Source organism: Vanellus vanellus (genome assembly GCF_965231255.1).
Source record: "Vanellus vanellus genome assembly, chromosome: 2".
Lineage (NCBI taxonomy): Eukaryota > Metazoa > Chordata > Aves > Charadriiformes > Charadriidae > Vanellus > Vanellus vanellus.
In genome coordinates, this window is record NC_138906.1 from 127,212,640 (window position 1) to 127,233,678 (window position 21,039).

General features: G+C 36.9%; 1 protein-coding gene across 1 annotated transcript in view; it reads left to right on the forward strand.

The window, feature by feature from the left end:
• Positions 1–21,039, forward strand: part of RP1 (RP1 axonemal microtubule associated) — a gene marked incomplete at both ends in the record, with an annotated part of 177,419 nt that overhangs the window by 50,870 nt on the left and 105,510 nt on the right. The window contains 7 exons of the mRNA XM_082499227.1: positions 499–588; positions 2,671–2,803; positions 3,077–3,228; positions 5,517–5,671; positions 8,137–8,195; positions 8,519–8,560; positions 11,429–11,592. Of these exons, the coding sequence (XP_082355353.1) occupies positions 499–588; positions 2,671–2,803; positions 3,077–3,228; positions 5,517–5,671; positions 8,137–8,195; positions 8,519–8,560; positions 11,429–11,592 (795 nt within the window). The remainder of the gene's footprint in view (positions 1–498; positions 589–2,670; positions 2,804–3,076; positions 3,229–5,516; positions 5,672–8,136; positions 8,196–8,518; positions 8,561–11,428; positions 11,593–21,039) is intronic.

Sequence of the window (21,039 nt, forward strand, 5' to 3'; positions counted from 1 at the left end):
AAGAGCACATATAATGCTTGAAAGTGCAAAGAAAGTGCAAATGAACGCACATCATAGCCAGAAAGCAAAGATAGTATCAGTCACTTCCAAAGTTTTGCAGATGTTTTGCCAGCTTTTGAGAGCTTATTCTTTAAGGTCTCAAAAAAATTTATATCTTTCATTTTTACATACTAGGGTATTTGAGTTATTTCACATATGATGATTGAAAATACAGGAAGGGAAATGTTTAGGGCTTTTTTTTTTGGCAAGATGTCATGAGGGCAATAACATATTTAGGCATAGAATTCATAGGTCTGTCCTTGCCATGGAGTGCTACTTCTTCCATATGTGTGGGAGACTGAGACTGAAATGTCTTTTAATCGTGAATTGGATATAGCGGTAGTTTGCAAGGCATGGCCTTACTTAATCAGCATGCAACCTCTACCGCAGAAGTTTAAACTGTAAGTTATATGTATTTTTGTATGTAGTTATATGTTGTGTTGTTCTGGCTTTATTCAGGTTAAAATAAAAAACATTGGGAATATCTACAAGATAAGAATTGAACTTGATGGATTACTGAATGAACAATCAGAGTGGAACTTACAAAGGGTGAGATTTTTTTTATGGTGATTTTTTCCTTCTTTAATAATTTTTATATGAACTAAAAGCCCATCTTTTCATGAAGCCATAGCTTCATGAATCAAAAAATGCCGATTGCGATATGTTCTTATTGCTTTGTGTTCTTAGGTTGCTTTAGAGATAACAAAAGCACTGATACAGTCCATCTCCTAAGAGCTGGAAATAAAGAGGATTATTTTACAATTATTCCTAATTCATGTAATTGGTAGATACCAGTTTTAGTGTATTGATAGGTTCTACTTAGTTTCGCTTTCTGAAAGCTCATCTGTACTCTTCAGTGTGTGTTAGGGAGATTCTAGCTATGAATTCCATCTATGAAAAAGTGAAAATGATGGAGCAACAATTATTCCGTGAAAACTACATATGAAGAATGAACAAAGTTTGCTTAAGAGTAGACTAGTCCTAACTGGCCCAAACATAGCTCACAATTGCAACCATTTTCAGGGAAAAAGTAACTGATGTTTTTTTCAATTTCATGAATTTATTCTTCTCTGCTTCTGTTTTAACTCTATTTTTCTCCTGACACTTAGGAATGTTCATCAGATTAAATTTATACTAAATTTTTGCTAACACTGGCCCCCATGTAATATTTATTTCAGAATTGCAGAGAAGTATTTTTTTCTGTTTCTTATTTCAAATCTGTAAAAGACACAAGTTTATCCTCAGGCCTTTAAATTATCTTAAAAAGCCCGATTTAGACAACCACAATTACACAGTAATAACAGATTTTTACATTATCCCAAAGGCCTTAACTGTAACGATACCAAAACTGAATTTAAGTATAAGTATTTCAGTTGCTCAAATGGTTGCAGGAATTCTACTTTCCATCCTGGTGGTTACAAAATATTTCTTTAACATTTGGGATGAAATTTCATAGGGTAACCCTGGGATTTCAAATATTTCTTTTCACAGAAAGAAATAAATCAGGTTGAAAGCTGTGTTTTTCTCACAAAGCAGTTACTATTTGCGATTGTTATGAATCAGCAGGGGGAGCTCTGCCAATAAACATTAGAGATTAAGAATCACTCCTGCAAAAGTATTTCATGTTAGAATAAATACATGCTCTTGTGTTAAGTGTTTATTTTACTTAATATTTTATTGGAAAAGTGAGGTAAAGGCATATATTGTCTTGATTTCCCAAGTGTTAGAATTTGAATGTGAATACTTGTTTTCATAATTTTGTTTTCAAGGCTTATGTAGACTATATGCACATTCACAACACAGCTGCAGAAAGACAATTTTTTGGCACTGATTTCCTTTTGTTAGTGAAGACCTATGGAAAAAAATGTAGTAAATACTGTTGCATTTCAAGACCAACAAAAGCGGCTCCCTTAGAAGAGAGGAAAGATTGCTTTAGTTATAAGAAACAAGTAAGACAGCTATCATAATGTGCAGTGGCAAATAACTTGAATTTGCGAATTTGAAAATTCTACCTATTCTACCTGCTGGTACCCAGGTTGTCTTTTGTTCTGCTGTAGAAGACCCAAACATAATGCAAATTATTTTAATATTTCAACATATCCTCTCCTTGCCAAAGTTCAGAAGGATGTAGACGATGAGTTTCATACTGTTTTCATTTTAATATAAAAAATGCGTCAGTCTTTCCAGGTCTTCCAAAAGCTCAGTCTCACCTAACCTCCCATACCAGAAAGTTTTGGTACTCCAGGCAGTGTTATATAGAGGTGGTTCACTGACAGAAATTGGTAACATTTCTTGTGGCAAAAAAAAAACCAAATTTCAGTTATAGACTTGTTTTGTTCCAAGAATAAGATAATTTTAATGTTGGGGTTACCATATTCAAAGAATAGAGGCTGGCAGTTCCAGCTGCAATACCACAGGTGTGAGTAAAGATCCTCTCTACTGCTGAGCCAAGTTGCAAAGTAGTGGCCAAAATAAAAATGTTTTCATAATGCAATTTTTTATGTCGTATTTACTGATCGTGTTATTGGTTTCTGAGACAGAAGGAAGATATACAAAATTATGTTTTGCTGTTGAGAAGCAAAGCACTGGAAAGAGTGATCTGAGTCATAATTGGAATTGCTTCTACTCTAGGTGACGCTGCAACAGCTAAAGAGCAAGAAAACACTGAATTTTCCAGCAAACACATGGTTGTCAAAGAATCGTGATGATAGAGATTATGTCTGTGAACTTCCAGTAGTGGAGGCTGGAAAACCTATCTATCCAAGTACGTGTGTACTTCAGTTGCACAGTTATGTATATAGCAGTTAGCTGGTTTTCAGTATTAATGTCATCTGAATTATATTCCGTGTGCTGTACACTCATAAATGTGGTCTTAGCAACCTTAAAAACAGATAGTTAGCCTCATAGTTAGCATATTTCCAGAAAATTAATTGTAAATCAAACGTGCTGTGGTTGTTTCCATTAAGCTAGAATAGTGAATAAAATGAATTGTGATTACACATAACTTGTATTTTCTTCTTTTGGTTATTTTTGGAAGTTATTTTATACCGTGTTTATATCTACACTGGTGATTTGGAGCAAGCCGATACAGATTCTGCAGTTTATCTGTGTATCTATGGAAAAAGAGGAGATTCTGGTCTAAGACTTCTGCATAAATCTGGTATACCAGTGACATTTCAGAAGGGAATGGTAAGTCTGAAAAGCAATTTGCTTAGACGTATAAATATAACTGATAACTTATATGGGTCTTAACAGGTTCCTAATAAAAAAGATTACAGAGGTTTAGGAAAATACCTTTTAAGGACTAAGGAAAATAATTTTCTACTGATCCAGGAATGACTAGAATAAGTGAAAACACAGGCAGGAAAGGGGAAGAAAAATGATTTGAAGAACCCCCCTAGGATGATGAGAAGAGCTGCCTATGAATTTAAAACATATTCTGTCGAGGAATAATGAGTTACAGCTGGCCCCAAACAAGGGCACAGAAATTGTTCCATGAGTTCAGATCTTAGGACTGTTTGTTACGTATTTATTTTAAGGTATAATAATATAGTATTATGATTAATACAGGGCAGATTTAAAGTAATTTTTCTTTCAATTACCTCCGGTCTCCTCCATAAGTGAAATATACATCGTCCTGATTTTCTGCAGTAGGCTATGGTTGGATTTCAGGAACTACTGAATTTAATGTGAGCTCTGCCACTAGCCTTCTTATGACCTTCTGTTAAGCCTGTTTCTTCCTTTGTGAGCTATTGAGAATTAACACTTTTATGTCTAACAAATGGTAGCAAGCTGTTAGTGGAACACTTAATTAGAAAATAAAAAGCAGTATCTAAAATGTGAAGCATAACAATAACCCACTGGCAACCTTCAGAGGTATCTACACTGTCTTAATATATATATTTTATACCATTACTAATGTATTAGATATAAAGTTTTATTCCAAATGAAATTCAGAATTTAAGTGGAGTTCTCCGGGTGGATTATTCTAGCCAGCCTGATAGTAAATTCAGCATATTATTTATACAGGAGCTACAGGGGGTGGTTCAAAGCGCACTTTGTTATGGAAATGGGTGAATGAGACAGTGGATTGTATGGAGAGGCAGAGCAGGGCCTGGGATATATCATTTTATGACAGAGGCAGTTGAGTGCTGACTTCAACAACTTGATTTCATCCCTGCCACAGATATTCTACATGATATTGGGCAAACCACTTAAAGTAAAGCTTCCCCGAGTGACCGCTTTTTGCATGCTTCTGTTTTGCTGCATAACCAGTTTAACTTTTCTGGGCGACCACAGCTGTAACTGAGGTTCGTTCAAAGACAATTATGCTTTGGACATAGTAAGCTCTTTGAAATGCTAAATACACCAATAAATTAACCCCTCTGTTTCTCAGTTGAGTGCCCAAACTACTTTGCATCTTTGACAGCTTTTGGCAATAATCTCTGTGCTTTAACTGTATAGGTAAAATGAAACATTATGCAGATGACCTTTCGAAAAATAGGTTTCGGCATTTGCAGAAAACTAGGGTACTATCGAAAAAGTGCAAAAGCGAAGTCCCTGGGGAAATCAGTTCTGCTTCACTGAACTGTTTGTGTGGTTGCGGTAAATAATGAATAGCGTCATAAAGATAATGAAGATAAAAAGAAGTATTAAAAAGCTGCAGTCCTGCCTGCGCACAATTTGAGGTAGGGATCCTTCAGAGAGAATAGCTTGAGACCATATATTACGTATACACGAGGGACAACTAAAGTTGCAGAGGCAGTCTCAATTCTGCCGTTTGTTAGGGATTGAGAACTTTACAGATATGAATTTTCCAATATAGTTCTTTCCTTCATTTTCCTATTACTGAGGAGTGTGATCTGAACTGTTCTGTTTAGAGAGAGAAAGCTATATGCTTTTTACTGTGACAGAAGATTACCAACCTGAACCTTTCACCTGATCAGCTTCACGCTCCTATGAAAACCATCTTTGCCAACTGTAAGCGCAAGCCTAAGTGAATAATGAGGGGAAAGTGGCATGTCAGATTTCAGTCTCTTCCGGCAGAATAAAACGTAAATAGAGGAGGTGAGACCAAAAAGAGAAAAGGATGAGAAATTCTGTGTTTTAAATAAATACCAACAAAGGAAATAATAGCTTTAACTGGTTCTTACCCAGAGAAGAATAATTGCAAATGATGAGGTATTGAAACAATAGTGAAGGGCTGGGTCCAGCATTTTGGATGATGGCTGAAGAACCAATTCATCTGGGATTATTACTGCAGTCTGATTTTAGTTGTATTTTCTCATTTACTCTGGTACATAATCAAAAGACATTTAACTTTTCAGATCCAACCTCTTTGAACACAGTCCAGCTGTCCTTAAAAACAACGGGAATCTTTGTACATTGGGAGAGTTAATCAGGCTTTTAAAATACTTCAGCTTTCAGACTTTCTTAGTGGTGGCAAATTGTGGAGTGCCGTCTCCTCTGTCTTCTAGATCAACGCTTTTGAAGTGGAAGCTGTATCTCTTGGAAAACTGCAGAAGGTGCTGTTGCGCTGTGAGGCTAATGCCAAGTCCCAGTATTGGTACTGTGATAAAGTCATTGTCAGAGAAGCTGAGAACAACTCGGAATATGTTTTCAATTGTGAAAGGTAGTTTTTACAAAAATATTCTTAAATGTTCTTAAATATGTACCACTAACAGTATTATGCCAATAAATGCACTAAATACGAATTTTCCAGAAAAGCACAAATTTGGATTATTTTGCAGCTTCATAAAATTCACAAAATTTGTTGTTCCAGAACAGATTGTTTGACTTAATAAGCTGTATGGTCCACGTAAAATGTTAAATGCTTATATTGTGGTGGTGTTACTAGATCGTACAGTCCAGCCTTATCATACAAAGATCAGTGTGATAAGTGTAACTGACCTATTCAAGAATGAATTACAAAGCACGCAAAAAGATTCTAAATTAATGTGTATTTCTAAATGGGAAAGAGCAGATTTGCCATTCAGAATTAATATTCACTCTCTTTATGAAAAACAGCATTGCTAAAGAGACAAATGTGATGCCCAAAAGTCAGAATTATTTTGTGGTTGTTCCGTTATTAAACTATCATCTTAAAAGTCAATTGATAAGTATTGCATTTTGCATGTTTGGAAAAATATTATGGTAATCCCACATTTGGAGTTTCCAGTTTTGCAGTCTATCTCATAGGTATGGGCGTCATTCAAGTGAAATGAAAGAAACGTAGAGAAACAATGTGGTCATGTGACAGGGCACTAGAAATAATAATATTTAATTAATAATATTAAATTAATATTATTTATTTAATAAATGCAGGATGATGAGTTATTTTTTCTGCATTTATACGAATCTGTTACACAACCTCGAACAGCTTCTCGCCACTTGTGGCGTCACAACCTCAAAAACAGGAATAAAGATGCTTTCTCACCTTCATAAAACTTGCTAAAACTGAGATCTTTCTTCAATCAGTAACATGTTTTTAAATAGAAGGAGAAGACTGAGAATTTCTCTGGTGTAGATTTGGATGCAGATCAGCTGTTGTTGCTAGCTGTGGTTGTTACCTTTCTAAAAAAATAGAGATGACAGGAAGTTCCACGGAGAAATCAGCCCAGCTGCCTACCTCAGTCATGAAAAACCAGCTCTGTGTCATAACCGTCCTCCAGTGGGTAACGCGGCTTAGGGACGATGCATGTCAGGGCACTTTGCTGTATTAATTCTGTGATAATTAACACCAGATGTTGATCAGCAAAAATTATTCAGTGACAGACACTGTCAAGAAGAAACAGAGAGTGTTTTTTTTTTCATTCATAACTTTTCTACAAGGAAACACTGCCACTCTACAAGGGTTAAAATAGGTCAGTGGTGGGGGTCAGGGGTAGCTTCCATGTTGGCCAAAATGTAAAGCTGAAACACTGAGCTCTATTCAAGGAAGGGGGAAGTTTTTGTTCTTCAGAAATCTCTCTAATTTATTAATCTTCAGCCTCACAACCTTGTTTTACGATCCAGGGTATTAAAAAAAATGCTGTATTTCTTCTCATTTAGCTAAGGAAACATCAGCATTTTATCTGAATTAAAAATCTGATATTAGTTTCTGAATATCCCACAGTTCTCACTGGATTTCAATTACACACTATTTGTTAGTTACAAACGGAAATGGTTTAGCTTTTAGGATTACAGAAGATACCTGTGTGGTCAGGTTTTAGCAAAAGTGATACAAATAAGTAGTAGCCTAATAAGACAAAATTTCTTAGGGACTAGATCTTATCTGAATTGGCCTGTTAATGTTTTCAAGACAAAAAATAAGGAACCTTCAAAAGCTGCTCTGGACTCATCCTGCCCAGCTTATACTGGATTCCCAACAGGCTTCACAGGAGACTGAGTGGTTTAGGTCATTCCTGGAGAGTCCATGGCAGTGGACCAAGTAAATAAAAAAAACAGCCCAGAATCTTGCTGATTTTTTTCTTTTTTTTTTTTTTTTTTTTTTTACCTGTAGCAAACCAGCTGATTTTTTACCAAGCAGGAGGAGACTAAAAGAGCTGGTAATTCATGATCTGAATGAAAAGGTTTCAAAATTATCCGTAACCTAGAGTAACACGACAAAGAAACCTAACCATTATTTGCCTTCATTTGTACTTTTTCAGACTCATCTATCTGTCCTCAATTTGTAGGAGGAATAAGGAAGAACAATATTTGGTTCCATCTTTGTTTTTAACACTGAACTTTCATTTTAAGAAATACTGCAATAGATACGTACAAATTATACTTAGCACTCAATCCATAGTATTGAAAAAATGGTCTGTGCCTTATTCTTCTGTTTAGCTATCCAAATAAATACAGTCATGCCACATGAGTCTCTTAATCTGACACAGGAATATTTTACACTTACACAGCTCTTATGTTTCCACAAAAAATTTCTTCTTTGGGTCAAGTAACATCTATCAAATCAAGTACTAAATTTTAGAGGTAGACACCTTTTGCTGTTATATGTATTCAGTATGAAAATAAGATGTGGATCTTTCAGTTATATGGTAATACAGTGGAGAAAAAATTGATTTCTACCTGCTTCCTTGTTTTCTTTCTTATTCTTAGGTGGCTTCCATTTATGTCCCAAGGTGCAATTCATTCAGAAATTGAGCTGTACCCACAAGGTAAGAATTATTTTAACTTTATGGAAGCAAGATCAGGAAGTTGTAATTTTTTCCTCTGAAGAAATCTGAGCTGAATTTACAGTTTGGATATCAGAGTTAACCATTTTGCGGCTTCCTTTGATATATTTCTGAGAGAATACACTTTGTTTGCATTGTATAATGGGTATAGGTGGTAGTGAGAAAGTAATGAGGGAATGAATGAGAAGGAAAGTTTTCTTGTATTGGCCAGAATCACAGAATGTCTTTCATCTCTTTTTTCAAACCATTTCTTTAATGTTACAGGATAGATCCTTTATTAACTGCCTTTTTTTTTTTTTTGGCAGAATTTCAAATAAATCAACAGCTGAAAATGCAAGAAGCAAATGGTAAATGCTGCTCTAGTCTTCTGTCTTTAATGAAGATTGTTTCTGTTTCAGAACTAATCGCTTTACACATTTGTGGCTGTTTGTATTTGTTTTAAAACATTAATTGCAGCACACTATTTGAATATTTTAGTAAACTCTGAACTTTGCATTTTAATTTAAACAATAAATCACTTTATGCTTTCTTTTCATTCAGTCATTTTTCTTTCCATAATGTTAATTTTCTCTGTTTGCTTGAAAATTCATATTTTTCTAGTACTTATTGGTAATCTATCTTAATTTCAATTTTTTTTTTTTTTTTTTTAGTTAACATTTTAAACAATGACTCTTTCTCCTGGGCTGTACATAGTTTCGCTCTCATTATTAGTTTTCCATTTTCTGCTTTACCTGTGATTTCACATTTGTTCAGCTTGACTTTTCTGTTCTTGCAACCAGCACAGATTAAATTACATTTCTTAATAACACTTAACATTTTCTCAGCTGTGAGAAGTGCTTCATGCTGTAGGTTGAACAATAATTTAGCAGCTGTTGGGAGAAAGTTTGAAAATGCTTATTCATAATTTATTATATCAATCAAGATATCTATGAAGACCCCAATACCTTGTCTTAAATACTGTCCCTATGACAAGTAGTTAATGTAGTTGTTTTACAAATTATAGTCAAATCCCATTCTATGATAAGCTTTATTTTGAATCACAAGTATCTTTGCCCTTCTTCCTTTCTATGCCTTTTTCAGAAGGCGTTCTCTTTCTATCTGCTCATCACTCCGTGCCTTAGTTGTTCTGCATGCCTCACTTCCCCAAGGCCTGCACTCAGAGATCCTCCTTGACGTAGTTCGAATCAGTCTGCTTAGTCCTTTGTGCACCTACAACTGGATCTCTACGCCGTGTCATTCAAGCTGTCCTTGTCTGGTTATATGATAAAAGTTGCAGCAGATAAGACTTGCCCCATAAACCTAAGAAAAGATGACAAAGAGCAGGAGCAAACTAAGTGTATATCCAACTGGTTTATCTTCAGTGGAGATGGACTTGGTCTTGCTCACAGGACTCTCATCCTGACCCTGTTAGATAAATGTCTTCGTGGTATCCAGAACAACTGGTCAGCTTTGTCATTGACAAAACTTACCCTCTGTCAAAACAGACTTGTTTCATGGAAACGCAAGGTGGATTTGTTGCAAATGTCTGAATCGGAGTTAGATAGCCAAAAGCACATGCACCAAATAGACCCTTGTTTGAGGCATTTGTTCCACCCCACCCCGTAGACAGGGACATCTTTCATTAGACCAGGTTGCTCAAAGCCCCATCCAGCCTGACCTTGAACACTTCCAGTGATGGAGCATCCACAACTTCTCTGGGCAACCTGTTCCAGTATCTTGCCACACTTATTGTAAAAAATGTCTTCTTTATGTCCTGTCTAAGTCTACCCCCTTTCAATTTAAAACTATTTCCCCTTGTCCTGTCACTACAGGCTTTGATAAAAAGTTTTTGTCTTTCTTAAAAGCCCCCCTTATATATCAAAAGGCCACAATAATGTCTCCCTGGAACCTTTTATTCTCCAGGCTGAACAACAACCTTTCTTCACAGGAGAGGTGCTCCAGCCTTCTGATCATTTTCATGGCCCTCCTCTGGACCTGCTCCAACAGGTCCATGTCTTTCCTGTGCTGAGGGCTCCAGGTGCTGGATGCAGTACTCCAGGCGGGGTTTCACCAGAGTGGAGTAGAGGGAGAGAATCACCTCCCTCAACCTGCTGGCCAAGTTTGATTGATCAGACCAACTGAGATGTTGCTGTTTTGTGAATTCCCAGCTGTGTATTTATGGGTATTTAAAAATCTAACACCTTCCAAAACCAGGCGTTGGCCAGACCTCAGAAATTTGGAAAAGAGGAGATCAAACTTCCTGCTCCAGTTCCCTCTTTGTGGGGCAAATTACTGAGGAATAATGGGGCTGGGACAAGGTGTCATACTGCTGTCAGACAACAGATTTAATTCATGCAGTCATTACCAGACAGCTTTCTATTAATAAAATTGCAGTGTACACTGTGGCATTTATTTATAAGATGAATGTGGGCTGGTACTTCATTTGTTTGTGTTCCACAGAATGAATTTAAGTCACTAAGTGGAACTTGTTTCTTACAGGCAAAAGCTGCAATCAAAAGAGGGGTGGCGAGCGTTGCGTTCCCCGCTTTTCAGATGTAGAAATGCATTTTCCAATTATGAATTGTTCTTTTTTTAAACACGATTTATATTAAGCTGCTTTCAGATATTTAAATAACTTGTGTGCATTGTATGGGAGCAGAGATGACATTTTAGTATCAGGGAAGCTTTATATAAAATTATTTTCTAAAGAGTCCTTTTCTAGTGTCAGAATTTTCTCCAAAATCTCTTTTTTCATGCTAATCTCAATGTCATGCCTCCATCTAGGCAAACAGAGCTCTTGTTGATGTGTCACATCAACATAAAATGAGAGGAAATTTTACTTAATTGGGATGCTTTGATACTTTTTCTTGTTGCATTTCTGGGTTGTATGTGTTGTCATAATCCAAATTCTGGAGGTTGGGCTTTTTCTGTGATGACCCACAGGGTTATCCCTTGAAATCTCGCTAGAAATCTCTCTAGGCTCTGTGTTCATATTTCCAGCTTTAGTATGCTGCAAACCTCCTAAATCTTTAAAGTTACACAACTTGCCTAAGAAGAGTTTGAATGATGTAGCATTTAGCCAGTCTTCTGTTGCCTCTTTCAGCATCATTACCTTTTAGGTGCATAGCAGTTAGAGCCCCTGGGCTAAATTATGCTTTTATTTATATCTTTCAAGTAACTTGCTACATATCAGTAACAGTTATAAAAGCATTTTGATTTTATTTTTTACTTTACAGAAGGAGACTGGAAGATTACTGTAGTCACTGGGGATTTTGAAACAGCTGGCACAACAGCAACAGTATCCCTTTACGCTTATGGAGAAAACAAAGCTTCTGGTCCTATTACTTTGGGATCTGGGAAACACCAGCTGTTTAATCCCAAAAGTGAAGATACATTTAAGGTATAGTATGGCTGTTATATAAACACTGGAGAATTCAAAACATATGCAAAATAGCTTTTCTCAAAACTGGATAATAGCGGTAATAAAAAGAACTCAAAGCAATATGTAAGGATTATCGAGTATTTCTCAGGGAGTGGCTGACTTTTATGATGATAAGATTTGAATGAGAAAATGTATTCAGAACTGCATCAAGCAGACATACGTCTCAGAATTTGCTTCATACCTGCATCTGCTTGATGCGCTAGCTTTAACTACATGTTGTTCATTTGCAGAGGTAGAAAAAACTTGATTTGCCTGTTCTTTGTGTTGATGTAATAAGATAGTCCTGGCTATGGCTTCTGTTGCATACCCATCTTTGGAAGTGTCCACTGTAAATTCTTCCATGGGCTTCCTCAGGGTTTCACTGAAGGATGCTGTCATGCGAACCTTTTCTTGGTGAAAGTAAGAAGGAAAGGGGGGATGGCTAGGGACTAGAGTCAAATCACACCAGGTAAGTTAACTCGGGTGATTTAGACTAGTGATGTCCTACTTCTCCAAGAAAATGAGGAAATTGCTCTCTTCTTCAAAGATACCTCTGAGAAGTACTTCAAAAATACATTTTGCAGGGCTTCTCCAAGTTCCTATAATTCGTACAATTTCCTTTAGTTCGTCTATTTTCTCAGAGCTGTACCTGTTGCAATCGTTAAATCTGCAATATGTCATTTAGGTTGAAATAGTTTATGCATAGTAAATAGATGATGGGGAATCAGTGGCAGATGGGACAGGAATTTTTATTTTTCAGTTTGAAGTATAAATATGTACGTTCTTGCAGAGGCAAGTCAATGATGGTCTTTCCCTTACATTTGTGTAAGTTGAAAGTAACTTGGCTAAAGTTTGCAGATGATGCTGGTTTAAGATTATCTCATATAAAAACAGGAAGGTGAAATCGGTGTTTATTTGAAGACTAAATTTAAGTGTTCCTTTTCAAATCATTCCGGCTAGATGATCATCTTGGATATTTATTCAGCTGATTAATGTTGTCTGACAGCAAGTTCTTACTCGTTTATTCAGTTCATTGAAGGACGTACCCAGAACATTTGTTTGTTTTCTTTGTCTTTGGAAGGAACAGTATGTTTCTCAAAGCCTCATTTTTACCCTCCCAGCATCAGAGCAAGACCTGATACCTGGTCTGGGAGCTCTGATGCTCTGTTGCTATCCACACCAGCACCCAGGCTTAGGTCTTCTACAGTGTACCTAGGTCTTTATGCCTGACGTTTTTCTTTGGTGAAATACCATTAAAAGCCTGGAAGAGGCTTGGTGGATAGGCGCAGCATTTTAGTGCTTTTTAAGTGGGATGAATATGGACTGAGGAGTACCACTTAAACCTTTTACAAAATCGAATTGCGTAACCAAACTTATAAATTTTTGTAATGAGACCTTTAAACCTCGGGGGTTTTGAGGAGACTTCTCCCTGAATTCTAACCACACCATCAAAGCTTCAAAGTTGGACAGATTACTGTCCACCCATTATTTCTCAAAATCACTTTTTTAATTGACAGTCAGTGCTGATCAATGGCGAGAGAAAGAAAAGAACAGATAAAGTAATTTTGTTTCACTTTCCCACATTTTCCCCCCTAAATGTCTCAATTTAATAAGGTAGCTCAGTTTTTGTTAATCCAAAAGAAAGCTATATTCTCCAATTATTTCAGCACTTTGTAACTCTGCAGTCTTCCAACATTAAAAGCACCATGTAATAATTTCAATATTGCTAAAAACTGTGGAGTTGCAGAAAAATTGGATAGCCCCTATTGCTTTCTATTACACTAGGCTAATCTGTTAAGTACATTGGGGAAAATCTTGGCTAAATGGGCCAACATTGGCAGCCTTTGTGTAGAAATGTGCTGCATATTTGAAGGCTCTTTAAACTCCAGGTAACCTCCATTTTTTTTAAGAAAGTGTTAACTGATGCAGGGAGCTGCAAGAGTTCAGCGCAACATAATGGAAAAAATAAAGCACAATCATGTCCCACAAAAACAATCAAAATACCATCTCATTTCAAAATCCCTTTGGTCACAGATATAATCATAAGAAATGACAGAGAAATGGCCCACAAAAAGAGAATGAGGCTAATGGAATTTCTTAATAAGAATAGTAGTCTGATATAAAGTACAGTTAATTGCATAGTGACTTCGATACCTAAAAGTAAATAATGAATGTTAAAATTATTTTTAATTAAAAATAATGAAAAAAAAAGTTATCAAAACTTGAGTAAATCAAATGGTGGTCCTTCATATACTCCTGAGGTTTTGTTGCTCATCTAGAACCTGATTTTGATGTTGCTTGCATCGCTGTATACAGCTGGTGTAACTTCATTAAGTTTGGCTACCTCTGATTAAGGTTTGTGTAAATTAGATTAAAAACTGGTCGACATTCAATGTAACAGGGGTAGAATGTAACAAGGCTATTGCCCTTGGAGATTTCCTTATGATTATAGCACCTGAAATTCACTGAAGGCAATTTACAGTTGTTATGTGAGGGGGAGAGTTCTTGTTTCTGACTGGAGTCCTGGGTTCCAGGTTCTCACAAGATAGTTGCGTGTAAACTGCACTACCTTTGCCCTTGTAGAGTGGCAATTTTTCCAACCAGATGGGAGAGTCAGGGATGAACAATATGGGAATGGGAAAGAAAAGGAATTTAAATTTGATGGATTTCCCTTTCTGCTCTGTAATTGTTCCTGTGTGTTCAGAGAAACTACTTCTAGGCTATGGTTTTCTGCTCCTGTTACTATTCAGGCATAGTTTTTAGGGCATGATTTTTCTGTTGAGAGTCATTCCTTCTCCAACAGAGGGATATCAATCTACCATAAGTTATAGCTTTCATCGGAACTGTGATCTGTTGCCTGCATTTTCTTCTGGTGTCATCACGGTCCCTGAGTATTTCTCAATGTTTCAAAAATAGTGATTTTGGCAGTATGTTGAGTTGCTCAAGACATTGAAGCTTTAATTACATTGTAAATTATATTCTCCAGAGCCCTGTATTCTGCATCATCATTCTTTGAAACATGGCGAATTATCTCTTAAGAGTCTACGCACTGTTTGATAAAGAAATCCTTTTTATAAGTTTTCTTTTAATGTTTGGTTGTGCCAAATATTCCCTTCTGTGTCAAAGAGACCTAAGCAGAAGATTGGAAGCCTATTATCTTCTGTAAAAGCCAGCTACAATCTCTCAATTTTTATTACTTCAATACAAAATAGTTCCATACCTTCAGGTACACGTTCTGCTATTCTAGTAATAATGAAGTCAGTAAAAGCACTGACTGGTTCAGTAGATCTGCTTTCAAAATGTTGTATGGTAGCCTTAGTGAGAGTGGCAAGACCTAGCACCTCCTTAACAAGAATTCTTCCATGCTTTGCTTTGTAAGTTTTCTTCATTATCAGTTCTGCAATCTCTTTAGGGCAGCGTTGGTCTTACAGATGCCAACATGTTGTCAAGTTTATCTTAAATAACACTATGCTAAGCTATTAAGAATGCTGATTTTTTTTCTAATAAATCTTCAAAATCTTCACCTTAACTTTATGCTATGTTTTGTAGTTGGGGGCTGTCTTTGTAAGGAATATAGTTATTTCATGTTTGCAAGCATCGGACATGGAGTGTGAATAATATTTTAGGAGAACTGGAAACCAGAATCCATCACTGGTGTGAATTTTGCTGCATGAGCCCATTTCTCAAACGTGTAAAGCTGGTGCCATATCCATTTTTAAAGTTTCTTCGTCTGTATAAACAGTCCTTTAAACACTGTCGTAGTCTACTAGGGCAAAATGCCAGAGAGTAATACAGGCAGAAGAAAAGCAGGGCTCCTACTAATACTTGCAGAGATACCTGATCATAAAACTTAATAAATAGTGTTCCTGTGATGAGGTTGTTACGGTGTTAAAACCAGCCTTTTTCCTTCCAGCTGCATGTACCTCGTGTATGAAGAACTTTGTTCATCGGATGTGCCTTATGCTGCATTGCATCACACGGAGGCTTTACACTTAGAAGTCTATCTGTTTTTAATTTTGATTTCCTCCTATTTAAATAAAATTATCACCAGTTTTAAATAATCTATGCTTTAATAATTCACACTCCTTCCTTTAGACTCAGCCCTACGGACTGTAAGAGTCTGTTGTGTTTCACTGTGTGTCTTATTCCTGTAGCCTGGATCCATATTCATTCAGTCAAAACTGAGATTTCTAAAGTAAAATGAGAAGCAGAGGGGAGAAAACCAAATGTTATAAAAATAGGTTGAAACAAATCCATTTTCATGCTTTTTCTGCCATTGTTAAAATAAAAGAGCCTGTAATGAGCTCGGTGAGAATTCTTCCCAAGTGGGAAGATTGCAAAAGTGACCGCAAGCACTAATGCAGCTATCTGCTCTCTTAACCATGGGATTGCCAGTGCCTGAAAGCTGGGCAAACATTGTGTCCTGCTTTTTTCCAGCTGTCCCTGTTTGCCACAACGGCCATTTAGGTCCAAAACCAGTTGAATAAAACTTAGAGAAACTCAGGTTTTAGTCAGATGCTCTTAAGGCAGCATAAAACAGTCATACTGCTGGCTTTAACTCCACTTGAAACTGTCCGTCTCTCTACGAAACGTGTATGATAACATGAACCTCATTCCCTACCGAGATAAAAGGGAGAAGTATGTAAAGCAATCTCAATCAGCTACCGGCTGTGCATGGAGCAAAATTTAGCTTGTTCCAAGAAATCAACATAGAATGATAGCAGAGAGCTCACAAACAATCTTGGAGAAAAACACAATTCATTTCAACTTCAGGAAATTAGGGTGGGTGAACACGGTGCTACCTGTTCAGTAATGCTGCAGTCTGGAGTATATATACGTATAAGGTTTAAGGTAGTTTCTTGAAAGAACTTTATGTACTCAATTTCAGGTTTAATCTTTCAGCCATATATGTATAAAATTTCTTTTTTTTCTACCTCATGGCAACCCAAGTCTAAGATGAATGCATATTGAAAATCCCTTTCTGCTAGCTGTTTAGCAGCTAACAACAATGTGACATTTCCTTTCTCTAATTAACCTGGTAACAGATAATTGGTATCCATTTTAGTGGATAGTAGCCCACAGTTAGCCCGTATAGGAAGGTCAAGTGAGAAAGTATAGATATTGGAGAAGCTACAGGATGTAAAGAGCTTGAGTGGACTGGAAAAGAAGGTGTTTAACTGTCACCATGCAATGAGCACTGCTTGTTTACCTGGCTTATTTTTGTGACCAAAGCAAATATGAAGTGGGAAAAAACAATGCTGTTTTTCATGTGGGCTGTAATCCTACTCCTTATATGTCTACGTCCACTTTTTTCGACTGTTAAGTTTCTGTGTGAGCACCTGTGACACATTCTAATTCTTGAGTTAGTGTGTAACTGTGCCAGGTTTGTTGGCCACAATTAACAAATGGGCTGAATTCAGACATCTGGAAAATGCAAGCACCACAAGTGGACCTTGGATACTTTACTGGTACATTAGTTATGATATTTTCGGAAACATTTACCAGATACATGCTCAAAATTTAAAAATATCTTCTACTTCTAAAGATTTCTATTATACGCAGGTGCTGTAGAAGTTAAACTAGTGCAGTCAATGATTTCTCTTTCTTTTGGGAATCCACCTGCTGCATATGATTTATCTGAAACTCTGATAATGAGGTGGCCTTACATGAAATTAATAACTGCCTGTCAAGCATAACCTCTAGCGGTTGTGTTAGACATTGGGATTTTGGTGTAGCTGCTTCTGGAGTACTGACTTAGGCAAGGGATTTTCGTGCTAGCCTGAGTTTATTTCAAAGAGATTGCAGGATATTTTCTGTACAACAGGAACACAGTGACATTATTTTGCTTATTCCAGTATACAAAAGAGAAATGGAGTCGTTACATATATTCTTTCCATGCTTTTATTGAAGTATCTTTCCATGGATCAGTCTCTTAAGCCAAGAAACTCTTACTTCACTTTTCACTTAATTAAACATCTCAAGTACATGAAAATAGGTGTCCTAGTTTGAGGTAAAACAGAACTGATTTTCTTTTCAGTAATTTTACTTTTCAGCTAATCCTCTTCTAACTAACGTAACTCTGAAATTAATGGCGTATTTGTCAGACACTCTCCTCTTCTAGCAGAGATAAGGCCTGGTGTTTCTGTTAATACCAAGGCATGGTGGGCAGAGAGGCTCTTGCTTATACTTATTGCTGTAACAGCCCAGGGCAGCTCACTTGGTTACGTGCCCCATTGGAAGGTTGGAAGTGAAAAAGCGTAGAAGGGTCCCACCTGCGGGGAGGAGTGGACAGGACAGATGACCCAAAACTGACCAACGGGGTATTCCATCCCATCTGCCTCATGCTCAGTATAAAAGCTGAGGGATCAAAAAGGTCAGTCCTCTTTCTTCAATGGCCGATGTCCAAGGAGGACTGTATGTTCATCTGCCTTTGATCCCGATGCATGCGTTCCTGAATCCAGATCCAGAATCCAGTTCCTGTCTGTCACTGAGTCCAGTCTGGGACTTTCCCAGTGCCTGTCAGTGACGTGATTGTCATCCTGGGAGCTTGATACGGTTTTGTATGTATTGTATATGTTTCATTATTTTCTTTTTTGATATTATTATATTTTCTTTTTATTATTTTATTATTAATATTTCATTAGTCTAGTTTCTTTTAAACTCATAAGTCTCTTTTTCTCTCATCCTTCTCTCCCTGAAGGGAGATGCTCTCCCTCCTCTGCAGGAAGAGGGTGGGGAGAGCATCTGCCATTTGTTTCAGTGGCCGGTCCGGCCCAAACCACGACAATAGGTTGTACTGACTTCGCTTAAAATGTCATAGGTACAGCAGGGACCAAAAAAAGTGTTTGCATAGCTCATTTAGAAACAGAATTAAAATTTAGTGTTTCCCTCCTCTTTAGGAAGAACTTCTTGCTGATAAACCTGGATTTCAATTTATGCCTTTATGTCATATTTTCACAAGTTGTAAAACATGAGCTTTGTTAAGCTTCAATTTCAAAAAGTAAGGCCAAGTTTTCTAACACATGGTTTAATGAAAATGTTCCCATTGCCTTTGGTAATTAGAGAATTTAGTCCTATGCTTGTACAAAAAATAAATAGTAACAATGACCAAAGTATATAGTATTGATTAGCAGGCTAATCTTATTTAACTGCTTGCAAACATTTAGAATACAGGTGTGGCTGAGGCAAAGCTACCTCTGTTTGGAAATGTGGCCTTTTTGAAAACAGTGGACAGTTTTTACAATAATATGTATTGGTACTGATAATATAAAATATGTTGATATTGCCTATAACAGTGAAGAAAGATACTACAAAGAGAATAGAATTACTACTATCATCGTACTCACAATGGTATCATTAAGGTTAATAAGCGCTGGCAATCTCTCACATAAGCAGGGTCTGTATGAGGTCCATCCCCTTTAGAGCTTATCACAGAATTTGACGCAGATTGGTTGATGTATCAGAAGGAGTTTCACAGTCAGCCAATAAGTGAACTGTAAATGACTATTCAAGCATTTTGTAAAACTTTTTGGTCGGAAGAGTGTGAGGTTGGCATTTGTCAGAAGACATCTCTAACAGGCAATCCCTAAGAAGATCAGTGTATCTGATGTTTGTGATATCTGTATTCCTTTACCTCAATGAGATATCCGTCTTTCCATGCCCTTGTTTGTTACTTCTGCAGCAGTTCAGGTCTTATTTATATTCTATACATGGCTGATGTAAGCCACATCAGAATGGCAGCTTCATACCCCCAGAATCTTACCTCTTAAATTTTACAACTTTGAGTTTCCAGCCATGTCCAAACACTACTGTATCACACTGAAGAATTTACAGGGAGAAAGGAACTTTGCAAACCAATTTTTAATATTTTTAATAATGAGACATTTGAACCTCTGCAACGCTTTGGCCGTGTGCTTTGGTTGAGGATTAGATGTCTGGTGATTTTATCAATGCTCTGTTGCAGAGGCCAGCAGAGATTAGCCTCAAGCTGCTGCTTTTGCTGCAACACCGATTTTCAGTGTCCACCAGCAACAGTGTGCCTTGAGAAGCAGGACTGGCCAGTCTCTACTAACTCAGGCATACGGTTGCTAGGACTCTAGCAAGTTTGTTTGGGGCAGTGTAGACCCACCCCAAAACACATCAGTCTTCCATGTCTGTGTGTCCTTGTCATTTCGGAAGTTTGAATACCTGCAACATCCAATTACAGTGTAGTGGAGGAATGTCTTTATTATATCAACCACGTTCTTCAGTAGATTTACGACATATTTGCTGAGCAGCGTGTTTCTATTCTTCCCTTATTCTGTCTGCACAATTTCCACTAGTGGCAACAGAAATTGCAAGATTACACGAGAGACTAGATAACTGTAAGTAATATCACATTATCCTTGAGAAAACCACTAGCTTTACAAAGTTAGCTGGGAGAATTACAATTGATAATTTTTGATTTGTCAGTTGAGTTATGGAAAAATAACAAATAACCCAAAATGAACAGAAAATTTTAGAAAAAATACAGAATTTTGGATTTGTGTCTTCTTCTGAGGATCTCAAGATTTTTGAGGAGAGCTTTGCAGTGTCCCTGTGAGAGACATGTATGCGTTGTCCTTGTTGCATAGTAAGAAAGTGAAGCAAAGAGGGCTTGTGAATTACGTAATGTTTCTCAGGAAACCTGGAGCAGATCCAGGAATAGAATCTAGTTGCCTGATTTCCAGAGTGATGCTTTAGTCCTGGGACCCATCCTTTATTGCATGGCCACTTATTGCAGTTGTGTCAGAAAGACTGTTTCCACATGAAATGGAATATTACTTTTGCAGCCATGGTGCCGTAATAGAGAACAGCCAGACCAAGTTTTTTGTAAGCATGTTGTTTAGGAGGGCAGCAAAGTCAACTTTACTGTACAAATTTTTACAGAATGTTCTGGCCGTAAAAGTAGATTTATAAATACCACCTTGTGTTCAAGACATGCGGAAGTTCAAGGTGATTTAGTCAATACTGGAAATGAAGGAGCAACCTCAAGACACAGTATTTATGTTGGCAAAAGAATATCATTAGGTCTACCATGTTATGAGAATATTTTTATCTGCATTTCACTGCAAGAGCAAAATTTGACATACATTTGACAGGATTCCGATTGGCAAAAAGTAACCTGTTAGCAAGTCAATACCACTGAGAGACCAATGTGATATCTGATCTGACAGCAAGACGAATAGTTCCAACCCCCAAAACTACAACAGGAGCTCAAACTAAATTTATAATTGTGTTATATGTCTTCCAGAACATCACATACAGCTGATTTGCTCTCTGCCAGTGACATTCTTGCTTTAATTTCTACCCAAGAATAAACACGATTTCTTTTCCCCAAGAACACTCATAAATGGTTAGTCAGAAACAAATATTATTAAACATGTTATTGTTTTGGCAGTGTTCTGT